The sequence below is a fragment of the Bufo gargarizans genome, chromosome 2 (genome assembly GCF_014858855.1).
Source record: "Bufo gargarizans isolate SCDJY-AF-19 chromosome 2, ASM1485885v1, whole genome shotgun sequence".
NCBI classification, from domain to species: domain Eukaryota; kingdom Metazoa; phylum Chordata; class Amphibia; order Anura; family Bufonidae; genus Bufo; species Bufo gargarizans.
In genome coordinates this window covers 384943567-384963877 of record NC_058081.1, presented here as the reverse complement: position 1 = coordinate 384963877, position 20311 = coordinate 384943567, and the positions used below count along the sequence as shown (strand labels likewise).

General features: G+C 41.3%; 1 protein-coding gene across 5 annotated transcripts in view; it reads right to left on the bottom strand.

Annotated features, from left to right (window-relative positions):
- The window catches only part of P4HA2 (prolyl 4-hydroxylase subunit alpha 2), a 172053-nt gene that overhangs the window by 83152 nt on the left and 68590 nt on the right, over positions 1 to 20311 (bottom strand). For all 5 annotated transcript variants that reach the window (XM_044280783.1, XM_044280788.1, XM_044280787.1 and 2 more), the window contains 2 exons: positions 14788 to 14987; positions 12352 to 12528 (listed from right to left, as the gene is read on the bottom strand). In XM_044280783.1, the coding sequence (XP_044136718.1) occupies positions 12352 to 12528; positions 14788 to 14987 (377 nt within the window). The remainder of the gene's footprint in view (positions 1 to 12351; positions 12529 to 14787; positions 14988 to 20311) is intronic.

Sequence of the window (20311 nt, the reverse complement as noted above, 5' to 3'; positions counted from 1 at the left end):
GTCATTCCACGTGATTTGGCCATCAAGGCTCTCAGTTGGTTTCTTGCTGTGTATTCAGATTTTTCTACTTCTTTTCGGGCTATGTGTGCGACGTGGTTTAATTTTCTATTAAAACATAATTTTTCTATGTTCAAGGACAGTTTTTTTCTGCAATTATCGGGAGTTTCCATGGGAGCTAAATTCTCCCCTTCCCTGGCCAATTTATACATGGCCTGGTGGGAACAGTCATTTTTGTTCTCCCTGACTAATCCTTGGGCACCCTCCCTGGAGTGGTATGGCCGTTACATCGACGACCTGCTATTCATATGGTCGGGTGATGTGGCGGCCATACCACTCTTTGGGGATTTTCTGAACTGCAATTATTGCGGCCTGAGATTCACTTTGTATTTCCATGCCACTTGTATTTCTTTTCTGGATTTGTCTCTTGAGGGTGATGCGCACACTAATTCAATTCATACCCGCACTTTCCGCAAGGAAACTGCGGGTAACAATTCTCCATGCGGCTTCTTGCCATCCTCCTCATGTTGCTAAAAATATTCCTAAGGGTGAGTTTATTCGCATTAGACGAAACTGCACTCAAAACGCAACATGCCGCGTGGAGATGCGCGATGCGGCCTCTCCACCAGACAATATTCTCAGCATGGTCTGGAACATGCCCAGAAGCAGGCCCTGTCTATACCTAGACAGACATTATTATTTACCCACCACAGTCGCACACATCGCCCTGAAAATACAGATCAGTCACGACATTCTCGTCTGCCTGTTTTTGTTACGGCTTATAGTACACAATATTCGCAGATTTGCAACATAGTAAGAAAGCACTTACCTATACTGTCAACAGATGATCAATGGTGTAATGTCTTGAAAGGTGGCATCCTGTGCTCAGCCCGCAGAGCGCCCACGCTGAGTAATAAACTCTGCCCCTCTCTATTCACTGAGGGGGCACGAGCCTCTCCAGTATGGTTGCGGTTTCTTGGCAGTTATAAATGTGGGCACAAAATTTGCAGATGTTGCTCCTATATGCGACCTGGCAAGGAAGTATTTTCCTATGCCATGAATCTATGTTTTTCCATCAAACACATCAACTGTAACACCACTCATGTGGTGTATTGTATTTCATGTACCCTCTGTTCACTCCAGTACATTGGCAGCACCACTAATGGCCTCAAGGTCAGACTATGCAGGCACATCTCTGACATTCCTCATTCACATGCCAGAAATGTGTCTGCGGTCAGCCTCCATTTCTCATTGGTGCATGGAGGTGACACAGAGGGTCTAATTGTGCAGGGTTTGGAGAGGGTTACTCCACCATCTAGGGGTGGAAATTACAAGTAGAAGCTTTTGAACCGTGAGTCGTTCTGGATCTTCAAAATGGGGTCCACTATACCAAATGGACTTAACCAGAAACACGACTTGATGCTACATTACTGAATTTTTTGATCTATAAGCCATGTGTGTTCCTTTGTTTTTACTCACCATGCTTTTTAGCATGTGCTGTCAATTTCATTGTAAGGAGGAACCTGCAGTTAGTGTGTCCACCTGTTCCAGGTGGAGGCACTATATATGCAACCTCCCCCTTAGTATGTGTGTGTCATGAGGAAGGATCGCTATTGTCTTTGATCCGAAACATGTTGACTAGAGTGTAACTGGCTTTTAATCCGCACTGAAAAATAAAAGGTAACATTTAATCAAGCTGGACTTTTCCTCTTTTTCTTTATCAATGGTATATCCACCGTGAAAAAGATATATAAAAATATATTTAAAAAAAGTAAAAAAAAGTAGAAATATCCAATTGTGCAAAATATAGTAAAGTCCTCATGCAGTATTCAGACCTCAGGACAGAAGTTTTTTTAGTGGTATTACAATGTTCATCAATATTCCTCCAATGTTAGCAAACAATACAGCTTGAGGGTTAAGTATTAGTATATGGGGTTAGGTATTAGTATATAGGGGTTGCGTCTGGGGCGTCCCTCTTTCCTTCCCCTACGCGATGTTTGTTTCTTTGCAGTAGTAGTCCGCTTAAGCAGGATTAGCTGGATGGTATTCCTGTATTGCGTCCCTGTGTGCTGCGGTATATCTACTCAAGTCCGATAGATTTTCACGGGATCCTCTGCGTTCTTAGTGTATCACGTGGCCTCCCTCTGAGGTCATCAAACCTTGCCTGGTTTGCGTGTCACTATCCTGGCAACTCTCGTATTGTCTCGCGATAAGTCGGACCAATACTCCTGATTGTAGATAGATGAATGGTTATGCCAGTCCGTTTAAGAAGCGATATTATTAGATGCGCTTTCTTTGAGTTTAGGTGGGTAGTTATTCCTCTCCAAATCGCCCAGACGCATTTCGAGGGTTACCCCTATTGCTCAGTGGCTTTGATATGAGAGCCAACTACCCCCTGCTTATATACTGTGTGGTTCCAAGCCACCCACCTAAACCCCGGCATGGATTTATATCATATACATACTTATTTTGACATTTCTCCTTAGTTCAATAAAAAAAATTTACACACCTATAATATGACAGTCCGATTGAATCTAAAATCACAGTTAGAACCTAAGAAAACTCATCTTGTTTATTATATTTAATTTGATTGTATCTCTTCTCCACCCTTGGCAATATTTCTGAAAGAAATGCACCCGAAACGCACAAGAAACACAGGTGCGTTTTTTTGGGCAAATTGATGCGTTTTTTCGAGGAGATCCTCTCATTCTGCATTGGGATATATCATAACTCAGCTAATATTTCAATACACAACAGTAGTTGGAGAGATATAGGATAAAGGAGGTTAATATTGTATACCCTTGCCCTCAATCTGGACGATATGGGGCAGAGAAAAACTCTGACAGAAACACCACGAGCATGTTTCATGATACCCTTCTGGGAGTACATAGAAAGCATGCTCTCAATAAATATACCTTCAGTAATATTTCTGAAAGAACCGCACCCTAAACGCATAAGAAAAGTAGGTGCATTTCTTTGGGAAACTGATGCGGTTTTTCGAGGAGATTCTCTTATAATAATACACACTGGGATTTTCGGAGGAGGAGTGAATGAAAGAAAATGAGGTAATAGAATGAAAAATTAGGAAAAACTACAACTATTAAAAAGAAGTAAAAGAGACACTTCCGATATAGAAGATTGATTATAAAGAAGAAGAATAAAATGAAATAAAGGTGAAAGGGTAGACACCCAGCCAACAGAAAGCTCATTACAGACGCAGATGCGTTTTTCCCCTTAGCCATGATCCTATGATGGACTATTTCCCTCTCTTTGCTCTATTGAGATTTATCCACCAGGAAACAACGTAACAGGTGGACAAGAGATACAATCAAATTAAATATAATAAACAAGATGAGTGTTCTTAGGTTCCAACTGTGATTTTAGATTCAATCGGACTGTCATATATAGGTGTGTAATTTTTTTTACTGAACTAAGGAGAAATGTCAAAATAAGTATGTATATAATATAAATCCATGCCGGGGTTTAGGTGGGTGGCTTGGAACCACATAGTATATAAGCATGGGGTAGTTGGATCTCATATCAAAGCCACTGAGGAAGAGGGGTAACCCTCGAAATGTGTCTGGCAGATTTGGAGAGGAATAACTACCCACCTAAACTCAAAGAAAGCGCATCTAATAATATCGCTTCTTAAACGGACTGGCATATCCATTCATCTATCTACAATCAGGAGTATTGGTCCGACTTATCGCGAGACAATACGAGAGTTGCCAGGATAGTGACACGCAAACCAGGCAAGGTTTGATGACCTCAGAGGGAGGCCACGTGATACACTAAGAACGCAGAGGTTCCCGTGAACAACTATCGGACTTGAGTGGATATTCCGCAGCATACAGGGACGCAATACAGGGATACCATCCAGCTAATCCTGCTAAAGCCGACCACTACTGCAAAGAAACAAACATCGCGTAGGGGAAGGTAAGAGGGCGCGCATCAGGGGGACACCCCAGACGCAACCCCTATATACTAATACCTAACCCCATATACTAATACTTAACCCTCAAGCTGTATTGATTGCTAACATTGGAGGAATATTGATGAACATTGTGATACCACAAAAAAACTTCTGTCCTGAGGTCTGAATACTGCATGAGGACTTTACTATATTTTGCACAATTGGATGTTTCAAAATTTTTTACTTTTTTTTTAATATATATTTTTATACATCTTTTTCACGATGGATATACCATTGATAGGTTGACACATTGTGGACACTCTTTGATTGACATTCTTTGAGACCATATTTTAGTGCAATTGGTCTACACATTGTACTTGCCCTTGCCCTGGGGACACGTTATAGGAACACAAACACCTAAGGCAGACTATTATATCAATATCAGACTTAGAGATACCTGCCAACTAGCTTCAATATATAAGAATTTGTGTATTATTGACATGACAGATCCAATGAAGCATATGTGTTAGGCTTTTTTATATTTTATATAGGAGAATATGTATGTAATTGAACATTAGTGTGTTTTAAGATATTGTATTCAGATAAATAAGATTATATACACCAGGTGGTGAGTGCCTGTTTTATTTATTTATTTATTTAATGTGGAATTAGACTTGAAGCCGTGCCTGGTGGAACAACGGTGACAGGTGTGTGTCACCGCAGACCAATCAGGGAAGGTAGGTGTGTATCACGTGAGCTGCTACGGGCTGAAGGAGGAGTTGAAGGAGATTTATAAATGAAGGGTTTGTGAGTGAAGTAAAAGAGATGAGGGAATGTACTAAAACAAGAAATAGTGATAACATTAGTACATTAGTAAGGCTTTGTATTTAATCTGTGGATGAGGGATGACACTTTGCTGGTTATTGGAATTTTTGAATATTTTAAACTAAAAGGTTGTTCTAAGCCAGTTATGGCGAACCTTTTACAGACCGAGTGCCCAAACTGCAACCCAAAACACACTTATTTATCTCAAAGTGCCAACACGCACTTTAACCGGAATGCCAATATAGTATATCTTCCATGTACTTTATCATGTAGCTGTAATAGCCTGCCTACATTTAGTGCGCTGCCTGTGCTGTTCATAGTGAGCCCTGTGCTGATGAATGGCAGGAAAAGTCTAAGGCATACTGGTACACCATACCAGGGAGCGGGTGCCCACAGAGAGGGTGCCATAGGTTCGCCACCACTGTTCTAGGCAATGGGTGAGGAGTATGAGGGTATTTAGAGACTTGTGAGGAAAAGTGTGGAACACACCCCTGATGAAGTTTGGGCGAAACCCAGGTCTGGCAGGATTGTTTTATTACATTGCCTGTTACCGTTTTATACGTTTGAGTATAATCAACCCAATTTTATACTGGTTTTTAAAGTGGTGCTTCACTATTGGAGCGGTTTAAATATTTTATACAGCGAGTTGAAGAGAAAGCGAAGCCTCTGATTTTGAGTGATGTTCCTGCATAACTAATTACGCTTGTGAGTACAACCATATGAGTGGTATTCATAGTGGAATACAGTGCTTCACTATACAGTGGCCTGCAAAAAGTCATGTGCTTGCTGCTATACCTCAATTCAAAATCTGTGACGTGTTAGGCTTCTTTCACACTTGCGTGAAACAGATCTGGCCGGGAACAGCCCGTCCGGCCCCATTCATTATAACGGAGGCCGGCGGAGATCCAGCCACAACCCAGCAAATATACAGAGGAGCGACCTGGCAAATCCCGCTGTGCAGTTGTTTCATATTGTTGGGCTGTTAGGCTCTGAATACACTGTATTTGAGCCCTAGTTTGGCATATATGATGGGAAAAGTTCTTGGCATATATAAGACCAATAGATAGAGGTCTATTCATTAGTTGTAGGCCAAAAATAGTGCCCTTTTTTCCATAAAGCAGGTTTACATCAGCATACTTAAATATTTTTTTAGATGTATAGGAAAGCCCTGGGCAGATGGGCGAGAGTGCATGGTCCAAAAGGGGGCAGCCACTCCCCTAAATGTACAAAGCAAAGCAAAAAACAAAGTTAGACCAGCACCTCCAAATAGTATTAAAAAAAAGGCAGTGCGCTGCTACTTGTAGTTCTTGTTTCCTTTTGCATTGTAGCCATGGTATCGTGCACCTGAACCCCCCCTTTTTTCATACTGTTTGAAGGTACTGGTCTAACTTTGTTTTTTGTATTGTACATTCGGAGGAATAGCTGCCCCTTTTTGGACCATGCACTCTCAACCATCTGTGAGTGTGAAATTGCTGGATTCTACATTGCCCTGAAATCTTGTAGGCCAAAAGCCCAGGAGAGGCAAGACTGTTCAATACATTCCAGAACTGTAAGGCCCCTTTCACATGGGTGCAATGCACGAGTTGAACGTATTGCACCCGCACTGAATCCTGACCCATTAATTTCTATGGGGCTGTGCACATAAGCGGTGATTTTCACGCATCACTTGTGCGTTGCGTGAAAATCGCAGCATGCTCTATATTCAGCTTTTTTCACGCAACGCAGGCCCCATAAAAGTGATTTTCACGCATGGTTGCTAGGTGACTATCGGGCTGAGGACCCGATCTGTATTATTTTCACTTATAACATGGTAATAAGTAAAATAGTGATGGAGGGGTTAAAAAAATATATATATTAACTCACTGAGACCATTTGATCGCGTAGTTGCGGATCTCTGTCTTCTTCTGTAATGTTGAGCTGCCGGCTAAGGACCTGTGGTGACGTCACATCACATGATCCAATCACATGGTCCCTCACCATGCGATTGGACCATGTGATGAGCACAGTGACGTCATCAAAGGTCCTATTCCTGTGCACAGCAAAGAAGACGAAGAGATGCCGGCTGCGCGATCAAGTGGATTAAGGAGAGTTAAATTTTTGTAAAAAATTTTTTTTAACCCCTCCAGCCCTATTGTACTATGCATTCTGTATTAAGAATGCTATTATTTTCACTTTTAACCATGTTATAAGGGAAAATAATACAATCTACAGAATACCTAACCCAAACGTCTGTGAAGAAGTTCGGATTTGGGTACCAAACATGCCGATTTTTCTCACGTGCGTGCAAAACGCATTACAATGTTTTGCACTTGCGTAGAAAAATCGTGCATGTTCCCGCAACGCACCCGCACCTTTTCCCGCAACGCCCTTGTGAAACCAACCTAAGGGTTACATAGCATCATAAAATCAATATAATGCTATGCGACACCGTCAGTGCTGGGGGGTCAGGACGGGTGCTGATGCAGACACATGCTGCGAGTTCAAAAGTGGTCTAAGTGTGAACAGTTCCAGCTCTCCTCACATCTAATCCACCCAAACATATAAAGCCTCATCACCGACCACACCTAATTAAGTAAGCACAAGTTTAGCGCAATGATGATAATCCACTTAATCTTTCGTGTCTAGTCTGATTTATAATTTAATCCTACAACATTTATTGCCAAATTATAGCTTGGATCAGCTGATCTGAAGTGGAATTCGGTTCTACATGTGGTTTTTATCATGTCGGTCAGTTGTTATGGTGAATAAATATATACTAGGGAGGCTTGGCAATTTTTTTCATTTTCTGCTCCCAAAAAAAGCAGATGTGGACCAGGAACTCTGCTACATTGAACAGTATGAAGAACTCGTGCAGCGCCATCGGTCTACTTTAGTACAGTACTTCAAACAGAATCTACAGATTTTCTTCCATACAGTAACTGCTTTAAAAAATAAAATAAATAAAAAAGCTGAATCAACTACCCGACTGCCATCATACATGTTTGTAGCTTATCCAAAAGGACACGCCATAAATGTCTGGAAGGTGTGGGGAACCCACAATCTGACCCAGGTACCTGCTGCAGCATGCAGGCAGAGCAGAAATGAAGGGGAATGTGGAAAACATTGCACTAAATAACACTTTAAAGGGAATCTGTCACTAGCATATTAGCAATTTTTTTTTTATGAATTCATGTGTAATAAAGTAGCTTATTTCCATATATCTTGTTCGTTTTATTCTGCGTCTTGTCATTTCTTTAAAAAAAAAAGCTTTTTACGATATTCAAATGAAGCTGTAAGGAGCCCAGAGAGGCGTTATTCTTTGTCCACGGTGCCCAGGAACGCCCCTCTGAAGTGCCGTGCCCGCCTAAATTTGAAAACTAAGAACTCCTCCAAGATCGCCTAAATCGCCTCCCAGAGGCGAGGCTAAGTGCTCCCCCGCCCCCAGCGCCGCGCTCTGCGGCAAACACCCCCGATCCTCCTCTCACCCGCATCCGAAATCCCGCGCAGGTGCAGTGACTGCGATTGCTTGCGCGATGATAAGACTACTGAGGGCAACAGCTTCAACAGCGTCACTGGGCTGTTGCCCTCAGTCGTCTTATCGCGCAGGCAATCGCCAGCACTGCGCCTGGGCGGGATTTCGGATGCGGGTGAGAGGAGGATCGGGGGTGTTTGCCGCAGAGCGCGGCGCTGGGGGCGGGGGAGCACTTAGCCTCGCCTCTGGGAGGCGATTTAGGCGATCTTGGAGGAGTTCTTAGTTTTCAAATTTAGGCGGGCACGGCACTTCAGAGGGGCGTTCCTGGGCACCGTGAACAAAGAATAACACCCCTCTGGGCTCCTTACAGCTTCATTTGAATATCATAAAAAGCTTTTTTTTTTTTTTTGAAGAAATGACAAGACACAGAATAAAAAGAACAAGACATATGGAAATAAGCGACTTTATTACACATGGATTCATAAAAAAATTTTTTTGCTAATATGCTAGTGACAGATTCCCTTTAAGACTCCATTCAGACATCTGTAGTGAATTGCGGATCCGCAATACACCTGGCTGGCACCCCCATAGAAATGCCTATTTTCTTGCGGAGCTGCGGACGATCGGGAGCGCGCTCCGGAAAGGCGGATGCGGAGAGCCCATAGTGTGCTCTTTGTATCTCTTCCGGCCCCATAGAGAATGAATGGATCAGCACCCGTTCCGGATAATTGCGGAATGGATGTGGATCCATTCTACAGACGTGTGGATGGACCCCAAGAGTCAGCTGCAACTCAACACATGATCTGAAAATTACTTGAGAAATATTGCAGTGGATTTCAATACAATGAGAGGAATCCAGGAAGCCACAAACCCATGAGGATTTTCTCCTCAATGGTAGGATTTCTTGCTTTTTTCAGCTTTTTTTTGTTGAACCCTGATTTCTAGAATTTTCCTAGATGAGGATAGTCATCGATGTGAACCCAGCCATCTAGCTTGTTCTAATTCTATAGATTTTAAGGCAAGTTATACAACCACATGGAGGCCTTTTCCCAGAAGTGGGACAATCTAAAAGCATGAGCATCTATACTACCACTATTATAGTATCCTTGTATTCCATACATTAGGATCATATCTGACAGTACACATAACAATTCTAGTGCTCCGTGACAAGTTTTTTTTTTTTTTGACTCCCAAAAGTATTTCTGCCAAATAAAAATATCAAATTCAGCTGAGCCAAGATGGAACATGGCTCCACAATTTAATTAAATTTTTCCAGCTGTATTTTCTGGCTTTCCATAATCTGAAAATAGAGAACTTATGCTTTCCATGTACACTCCAAAACTTTCTCTGAAAATATACTTTGAAATAGTGCAAGTGGATATTTGTGGCTATATGTAGTCTATACTCTACCAAACCTGTCATTAAGAGCCATCATGGGTGGACTGTCAGAGTAAAAAAACAATCCAGATGCAAGAAATGATATGAAAGTCTTAGGCTAGGTTTAAGTTACACTTAAAGCAAAAGGTACATTTTTTTAAACCACACAAATTATTGAAGTACAAGGTAGAGGTGGTCACTGTGCATGACTGGACAAACTGTATACTGCTATGTTCAAAATACACATCACATTAAACAGTTTAACAGAAAATAAAATCCAACATTGAATGTACATGATAAAATACATAAGAAAAAGGAGTCATATGGTAGCAGTAAATATACTGTAAGGGAATGTTGACAGCAGAATTCAGACATTTCTGCTACAATTTTTCAGTTTCAACCCCACAGATGCGTTCCACTAAATGAAGCTAAACCGCAGCTTTCAACTGCGGCATCCATCTGGACATTAGTGCAAGTAATAAGCTGTAGCCTGCTCTCCCTGCATTCATTGGAAGCCTTCTGGCACATACAGTGGGCTCTGCAAGCATGTGGAACCTGCATTCTCTGTATTTTATGGTGGACAGTATGGCACATAACAGGTAGCATTTAGTGTAAGGTTCCTGTCCTATAGAGATCGCCTTGACGCCAGTGGACAGGCACAAATAATTTTGTAGAAAATGTATGCGCCAAGAATACCAAAATTTATAAAATGAGCGTGTCTTTGTCCATCCGGAGACTGCACCACGAAAGAACATATCCTTTCTTGGTGCACCGCAGCTTTAAAATCACTGGCCACATGAACAGTAGCGCAGCCAAGCACTGAAAACAATGGGAGACAAACACCACAAGGCCATTGCTGGCATTCTGGCGTGGAATCTGCACTGCACCCTTAGGTTTAGTAGCATAAGGCCTCTTGCATACGACAGTATGGCTTTTTTTTGTATTTTGCGGTCTGCAAAAAAACGGATCTGCAAAAAATACGGATGACGTCCGTGTGCATTCTGTTTTTTGTGGAACGGAACATGGTCCCTGATAGAACAGTACTATCCTTGTCCCCGTTATGCGGACAATAATAGGACATTTTATATCTTTAAACAGAACGGAAAAACTGAAATTTGGAAATGGAAGGCATACAGAGTACCTTCCGTTTTTTTTGGGAGATCCAAAATGGAATGCAAAAAATGGAATGTAAACGGAAAAAAAATAAGAATAAATAAATAAATTTGTGTGCAAGAGGCCTTGGGCCTCATGCACACGACCGTATGTATTTTGCGGTCCGCAAGAAACGGATCCGCAAAAAATACAGATGGCGTCCGTGTGCATTCCGTAGTTTGCAGAACTGAACTGCTGGCCCCTAATAGAACAGTACTATCCTTGTCCGTAACGCGGACAATAATAGGACATGTTCTATTTTTTCGCAGAACGGGAATACGGACATACGGAAACAGAATGAAAACAGAGTACCTTCCAGAACGGAAGACGGAACTGACACGGAAAGAAAATATGTGCATGTGCATGAGGCCTTAGTATGAGTTTTTTTAAATAAAATATATTTTTTATAAAATTCAAAAAAAAATAAAAAATCCAAAAAATTACAACAGCATAAACTCATACAGATATTCTTAATGCCTTGGATACCGGAGGTTTTTTTCATTTTAATTTTTCTTCCAGTGCTTTCTGGATCCATATATTATTTTATTTTTTTCTGCTCACATACCCATATGTTTTTTGCAGGACAAGTTGTACTTTCTAATGTCACCATTTAATTGCAGTAGGAAAAAAAGTACTGAGCTGTACGGGGGCTACATTTTTGCAGGACGATCTGTAGTTTTTATTGATACCATTTTGGAGTGTGTGACTTTTTGATCACATTTTATAAAAAAATTTGGGGGTAAGATAAGCAATAAAAAAAATTGTGAATTGGCTATTTTCATACTTTTTTCAATTACGCTATTCGCCATATTGGAAAAATATATTATATTGTATTAGTACATGCGGTTTCAGACGTGGTGATGCCCATGATGTTTATATTTTTTGTTATTTATGTGTTTATTTTTATAATAAGAAAAGAGAAGTGATATATATTGTTTATATATCTTTTTCCATTTATAATTTTTTCAAATTCAGTATTACCATACTCTACTATTCAGAGAGACCAAGAGTATTAAATTCAATTGCCGGCATCCCCATTGGCCGCACGGGGATGCCGATAAAGAGTGTGGTTACAGGTTTTTCAAGGTTTAGAAGGTATAGCGAAAGGGTTAAACTGCACCAGATTTATCACAGAGGCTGTTGCTGGATAATAAATATAGCACACCTATAAACTGTCTAGTCTAAGGGCATTGTCACACGACAGTGTGAAGCCAGTGCTGTAGACCACAAATTGCGGTCCGCAATGCACAGGCACCGTCCGTGGGGCAGCTGCATGGGGATCGCATACCCATTCACTTGAATGGCTCCATGATCCGTCCGTTCCGCAAAAAGATAGAACTTGCTGTATCTTTTTGCAGTGCGGAGGCACGGAACAGAACCTCAGAAAGCACTCCACTTCAGTGGGTCCGCAAATCCAGAGATACGGAGCGGAAGCGAACGGGTCCGCATCCGTTCCTGTGAATGAGCCCTAAAAGTGCATTTAAAGGTATTATAAAGTATTTTATTTTATTAATTCCCAAAGAACCCCTGTAAAAGGCAAACCTGTCACTTGTTGCCCAATCTGTATATAATTTATATATTTATTTATGCATGTGCATTATGATTTGCGGTACAAGAAAATCAGGGTATTACTTACTTTTGGCTTTGCCAACTCTTTAATTTTCTCAATTTCATCACTGGACAAAACATCCAGGTAACGAACAATACGTGGACTATCCCACTCATCCTCTTCCTTAACAGGACCTAAAATTAGTAAAGGATTCCCATTTCCATCATGATACCGACAGAAAAGTCTCTTCTGTCTTCGAGGAGTCTGAAAATCAGACCAGAGAAGAAGTCTTTCACCAAGAGGGCAAGAAAATTTTAGCCAAAATTACAGCGTTAAAATTACACAAACCTATTCTGAGTGCACAATGAAAACAGATAAAGTTTAGAAATTTTATAAATAGCATACTCATTTACCAAGATACAATGTAACATTAGATTGATCTACAGAGTCATGGTATCAAGGGGGACACATAACTACATTATTTTTAAAGGGTATGGGCACCTTTAACGAACAGAGTTAATCCAAAGGATCAGTTGCAATTTCCATTCATTTATAATTGGGCCTCCGATTTACATTTTGAAACCTACAGTGTTAAGATTTTTTTTCTGTGGGCATGTCCCATTTAAGATGTGAGGCCTGTGCATCCTGAATGCTGAGGCCGTCACTAGCTTTCGTGTACAAGCACAGCTTCATTCCTAACCTGATTTCTCTTTCAAGACCTTTTCTCACTTGTGCTGACAGTCACTGATGCAGAAGTGTGCAATTTCTTAACATTATATTCATTGTCCGATTAGTGCTGTTTAGACAGCGCGATCTGCTGCCACACAAAAAACTATTTAAGTGACTGCACAAACATTCATATTACCCAATGAACAAGCATGTTGCTCGCTTATAGGGTAATCAGTGGCTACTTTACACTGGTATATTTTGCAAAAAATAAATAAAAATAATATTAAAAAAAAAAATCCTTTTTACACCTTTTTTTCATGTACATTTGTAATTTTTTTTTTTAAAGGGGTAGACAACCCCTTAAAAAAATAAATAAAAATACACAGCAGGAAATGGCATTTATGATGTAGAGAAAGTTAATACAAGACACTTACTAATGTATTGTGATTGTCCGTATTGCCTCCTTTGCTGGGTTGATTAATTTTTTCATCGCATTATACACTGCTAGTTTCCATGGTTATGACTAATGATAAGCGAAGCGAGCTTCAGATCCTACATCCAAAATCGCTTGGCTCAAAACGTTGGATTAATACTGTACAGAGATCCGTCCCCGTACAGCGTTAAAACGTACAGCCTCCAATGAGCCGAGGTCAGTTATTCACAAAGTCTCACGAGACTTTGGTGAATAACTTCGGTATTTGATTTCTTATGTGAAAAAACACTTTAAAACTTGGATCCGAACTCCGCTCCAGTTCCGACACACCTACCAATCGACACTTCGGGAATAATTGACTTTGCCTCGAAAGAGGCCTTACATTTTAATGCTGTATAGAGACGGACTCTCCATACAGCATTAAACCGAACTTTTAGCTCCCTTTGCTCATCCCTAATAACAATACAGTAGTAAGGGGCTTTCGCTACGTCATAAATATTTGCTAAAGTGACACGACTCTTTTAAATGTAAGATTTATTTAAATTATATTAATCTCTCTAAATATATATATATATATATATATTAGCATAAAGAAAATATGCCATAGTCTGATGATTGAATATATGACTCGATCATTTCACATTCACAGACTTAAGGAAAAAGCCTGCACCCCCTTTAACACTTAATGAAGTTTTCTGATCAGCTGATTGAACAGGAGGCTGTGCTGCGTGCAAGAGCAGCTTTCCCTTCTTTGTTTAACGCTGGGTTCACACCTGAGCGTTTTACAGCGCGTTCCTACGCGCTGTAAAACGCTCAACACAGAGAAACCAATGATTCCCTATGGGAATGGTTCTCACCTGGGCGTTTTACAGCGCGTACGATCGCGCTGTAAAACGCCCGTCGCTCAAACAAGTACAGGAGCTTTTTTTGGCGCGTTTGACGCGCGTTTGGGCCATAGACTCTTTGGACAACACTGCTGTCAATCACCCAAACGCGCGTCAAACGCGCGTTCACTATTAAAAAAAACGCGCATAAAATCGCGCGACAAAAACGCGCATAGAAACGCGCGTTTGAGAAACGCCTAGGTGTGAAACCAGGGTAACTGCTTGCTGTCAAGCAGGTGTAATTACAAGAAGCCGTCCCATCACTTCCATGGCCCATTTCTTTTCACTTGAATAGGAAGTAGACGTTCAATAGACGTGAATGGGACAGCTTGGACCTGCTCGCCGCTGCGCTGTCGACGGTAAGCAGGTAAACAAAGAAGCGAATGCATGGAGTGCAGCCATCTCTTCAACCAGCTTATCGGCGGGAGTGCCCATGTGGATCTGATATTGACGACCTATCCTGGAGGATAGGTCATGAATATTTAAATCCAGGAAACCCCTTTTAAAAAGGTCAGCATCATCCTGTTAATAAGTTACCATTTTTACTCCTTCTCCACGGCAGAGAGCTTCATAAGTATCTCGCTCAGGCAGGTAATCCAGGGGTCTGGTATAAATGCCAGAACTTGTGGTGGAAGGTTCCTTATCCGCAGTCTTGTTAATTTTCCCTTCAGCTCTCTGTTTCTCCAGTAATCTCTCGAAATATCTCAAATTGGTCCCAGCTCGATCATGGCTAGAATCTATAGAAGCATAAGGAAGAAATGATGAATTAGAGCAATATTATAATAACATAGAAGTTTATTATGTTTATGAATAACCTATTCTAAAATTTGTGCACCATCTTATGTAGCAGTTTATGATTTAATTTTCAATGTTAATATAAAACAAAGAAAGTTTGCGGATCATAATGCAAAAGAAAAGAAAAAAAAGGAAGAATATAGGAGGATCACGGTTATATTTACTGCTAATACAGAAGCTGCAAACACGATATTCTAGACAGAATCAGACCAGTTTCAGGGGGTACTGGTTCTCATGGAAGGAACACAGCAGGTTTATGAAGACTTATTTTCAAAGCAATGCTCTATGGGGGAAAAGTAGGCAAATTAGCTCATGTCACCCAAAGCAGATCATCCTTCGTAAGGAAGAAGGGGCTCTTGACCCTCGTTAGTACTTGATTAAGCTGCAACAAAGGCAGTTCAACCAGCCAACAATGCATGCTCTGGACCAGGCATCCTCAAACTGTGCCCCTTCAGCTGTTGGAAAACTACAACTCCCACAATGCCCTGCTGTAGGCCGATACCTGTAGGCTGTTCTGGCATGCTGAGAGTTGTAGTTTTGCAACAGCTTGGAGGGCCGCAGTTTGAGGATGCCTGCTCTGGACCATTGAGAGGCAAGAATCCCTGGAACAGCTACAGATGGGGAGCTCCAATTATGCTGAAATGCTAATTTGAATACTTTTTTTACCCATGGCCTAGAAAATAAGAATCAACACACCTGCTGGGTCTCATCAATGAGAACCACTGCTCCCCCTGAGATACAACTAAAGCATCTTATCCAACCAGTACCCTGCTGTGTACTGATGAGGAGCAAATGTGTCTCCATTACTTTTGGTGGAGTTTGGTTTGGTTGACGTGAGCCAAGTTATTTATTTTGTAAGTGAAGCTGTAAAGGCAAATGAACAGACAATAAAATGTATTTAATTTGGCATCAATGGAATGGTTAGAGATGTAATGAATGATTAGAGTTGAAACCTCTGTCACAGAAACACACCAGAAGTTTATATTGGCTGGGGATCCAGGAGCGGAGTGCACCAGCCTTTAGAAACAAAGGGGCATAAAACCCTGGCTGTGAGAACTGTCCCCCTCTGCCAGCTTTTTCCACAGTTGGAACATCAGGCAGTCTCCTGCACCTGCTGTGACAGCAACGAAATGGGGACAGTGATTACCAAAATGCTTTGGTCCCCTCATTTTAACAACTGATGGTGTCTATGTTCCGGACATTTTCAAACTGACAGAGAACCTTAAAGGGATTCTGTCACCTCTTTTTACCCTATAGAGATGCAGACATGCACGGCTAGATCGCCGCTAGCATGTCCGCAATATACCGGTTCTATAGGGCTGTGTGCTTTTATTGTGCTTAAAAAAATGATTTTAGAGATATGTAAAATTACCCTTGTAAGGAGCCCAAGGGGCTGTACTAACCTTGTAAGGAGCCAAGCCACGCCCCCTTGTGAAGGAGCCCAGCACCGCCTGCGTCCTCCGAATCTCCTCCTAGCTCACAGTTAGACTGCCGTAATCTTGCGATGCGCAGCTTCTTCCCTGAGGCTGATGCCAGCACAGGGAAGAAACACAATACCGGCACTGCGCATGCGCGAGCTCTCGCATCACGAGATTACAGCGATCTAACTGTGAGCTAGGAGGAGATTCAGAGGACGCAAGATGTGCTGGGCTCCTTCACAGGGGGCGTGGCTGGGAACGAAGAAGGTTAGTACAGCCCCTTGGGCACCTTACCAGGGTCATTTACACACACATATACACATATATATATATATATATATATATATATATATATATATATATATATACACACACACATACATACACACACCTAAGGAATTATTAGGAACACCTGTTCTATTTCTCATTACTGCGATTATCTAGTCAACCAATCACATGGCAGTTGCTTCAATGCATGTAGGGTTGTGGTCCTGGTCAAGACAATCTCCTGGACTCCAAACTGAATGTCAGAATGGGAAAGAAAGGTGATTTAAGCAATTTTGGAGCGTGGCATGGTTGTTGGTGCCAGACGGGCCGGTCTGAGTATTTCACAATCTGCTCAGTTACTGGGATTTTCACGCACAACCATTTCTAGGGTTTACAAAGAATGGTGTGAAAAGGGAAAAACATCCAGTATGCGGCAGTCCTGTGGGCGAAAATGCCTTGTTGATGCTAGAAGTCAGAGGAGAATGGGCCGACTGATTCAAGCTGATAGAAGAGCAACGTTGACTGAAATAACCACTCGTTACAACTGAGGTATGCAGCAAAGCATTTGTGAAGCCACAACACGCACAACCTTGAGGCGGATGGGCTACAACAGCAGAAGACCCCACCGGGTACCACTCATCTCCACTACAAATAGGAAAAAGAGGCTACAATTTGCACAAGCTCACCAAAATTGGACTGTTGAAGACTCTAAAAATGGTTTCTTGAACATGACAATGAGTTCACTGTACTAAAATGGCCCCACAGTCACCAGAACTCAACCCAATAGAGCATCTTTGGGATGTGGTGGAACAGGAGCTTCGTGCCCTGGATGTGCATCCCTCAAATCTCCACCAACTGCAAGATCCTATCAATATGGGCCAACATTTCTAAAGAATGCTATCAGCACCTTGTTGAATCAATGCCACATAGAATTAAGGCAGTTCTGAAGGCAAAAGGGGGTCCAACACCGTATTAGTATGGTGTTCCTAATAATTCTTTAGGTCATATATAGAGTTTATAAATATATATATGAAAAAAAGAGAAGCAGCACACAAAAAGAACGTGCGGGCGCAAAAAAAATCCTCCTGTGGGACCTGCGACCAAGGTCCCAGGTATAGATAAAAAAGAAGGCAGCACTCCAGATGGTAATGAAAAGGTGGATGGTTTATTCACTCATCAGCAACGTTTTAGCCCTCTCTATGGAGCCTTTTTCCAGCTGAGTAACATGTGCAAAATTACATATATAAATAGTGCAAGTGATTAACAAAGTATAAATTGATACATCATATAATAAAGTGCAAATGCATAAAAATGACAACCATATTGCAAATACAGTACATATATCATCGTGGTTCCATATTGCAGCAATATAAAGTATTGAAAATTCCATAGTGCAATAAATATGATATAAAATCACAAAAGATACATAATTGCTAATCAAAAGTGACAAGTGAACAGGTGTGTTTAGCATAATAAGTAAATAAAGAAGTCAAAAACCTTTGAATGGATCACTTAAGGCAGGGTAGACAATGTGGAAACTGTTGGCGTCCGGAACAGAGAACGGCACATGCGCCGCTCCAACCGCTATCGCGAGATTCACAAAGGTAGCACGGAGCGTACAAACCACATCAAAAATGGCTGCTTCTGAACATTACTTCCGGGCGCATGCGCATGCCAATACAACCGCCCATGTAGATTTGACAGGTACTTATACATCGCCTGAGCTCCGCAGCATAAAACAGACTAAGCTGATCCAAACATCGGGGACCGGCTGATCAACGTCGGTCACCAATAGGATATCTGTATCTGTGGGATGATACGGTGGTCACACTGTTAATATCCCACAGTCCAGAGTGACAGCAAATCCGCTCAATCTCACTCACAGCAGTGAAGTGGGCAGGATCCACTATGCGTGTCCAAAAACCACTGTCCGCTGAAGAGACACGGATCAAACTGCATCGGGGCTCATAGCATATCAATATTTTGTTTGTAATAGATGTGACAGCATCTCCCGTCTGTGTAGATGCCATCCAAGTCCCAAAGGGGGCTAGAGTCGCACCATCGCACAGACAGGGACTGTCCTCAATTATAAATTATATATACTGCACAAAAGCAGGAAAAAGGGGAAAAAGGATCACCAACAGGATTCCTACAGTCGTCGCCATATGTGAACATTCGTATGTTGTATTTCAAAGTCATATCTTATAAAAAAAAAGAAAATAATTATTATTGTATAGCACATGTTGTCTTCCATACAAGTCATCAAACAAGGAGAAAAAATGCATGATCAATGTCTAGACAACCCTAAACTCCACATTTAAACCATGTGGCCTTAAGGTGCCAAGTGTGTAGATCCAGTAAAGCTCACGTTTTTTCAATCATTTTATTCGATCACCACCTCGCCTTGAGGGAGATATTTGCTCTAAGATTCTAAAACGTAAATCATTCTGTGTGTGTTTAGCTTCAGTGAAATGTTTAGACACAGGGAGATCCATTTTTTTGTTTTCTAATAAAATAACGGTGTTGATTAAGACTAGTTTTTACGTCCCATGTGGTCTCACCAATGTATAGGAGACCACAGGGGCACATCAACAAATAGATAACATAGGAAAAAATCTCATGTTAAGTATTGTCTGATCTTGAACCTCTGTCCCGAGGTAGGGTGCACAAAAGAGTCACCTCTCACCATCAGTTTACAATTGATACAATTATAGCAAGGATAACAGCCTTTGCGAGTAGAACCAAAGTAGCTATCACACGTCTCCCTTGTAGAGCCATGTCAGATTTCACTAGTCTATCACCTAGATTAGGACTGCGTTGATAAGAACATAAGGGTGGCAATTTAACCACTTAAGGACCACAGGCTTATACCCCCCTAGTGACCAGGCCCTTTTTTACAAATCGGCACTCCACAACTTTAGCGGTTTATTGCTCGGTCATGCAACTTACCACCCAAATTAATTTTACCTCCTTTTCTTCTCACTAATAGAGCTTTCATTTGGTGGTATTTCATTGCTGCTGACATTTTTACTTTTTTTGTTATTAATCGAAATTTTATGATTTTTTTGCAAAAAAATGACATTTTTCACTTTCAGTTGTAAAATTTAGCAAAAAAAAACGACATCCATATATAAATTTTGCGCTAAATTTATTGTTCTATGCCCATCACGAAATACCTTGGGGTGTCTTCTTTCCAAAATGGGGTCACTTGTGGGGTAGTTATACTGCCCTGGCATTCTAGGGGCCCTAATGTGTGGTTAGTAGTTTGAAATCAAAATGTGTAAAAAATGGCCTGTGAAATCCGAAAGGTCCTCTTTGGAATGTGTGCCTCTTTGCCCACCTAGGCGGCAAAAAAGTGTCACACATCTGGTATCGCCGTACTCAGGAAAAGTTGGGCAATGTGTTTTGGGGTGTCATTTTACATATACCCATGCTGGGTGAGAGAAATATCTTGGCAAAAGACAACTTTTCCCATTTTTTTTATACACAGTTGGCATTTGACCAAGATATTTCTCTCACCCAGCATGGGTATATGTAAAATGACACCCCAAAACACATTGCCCAACTTCTCCTGAGTACGG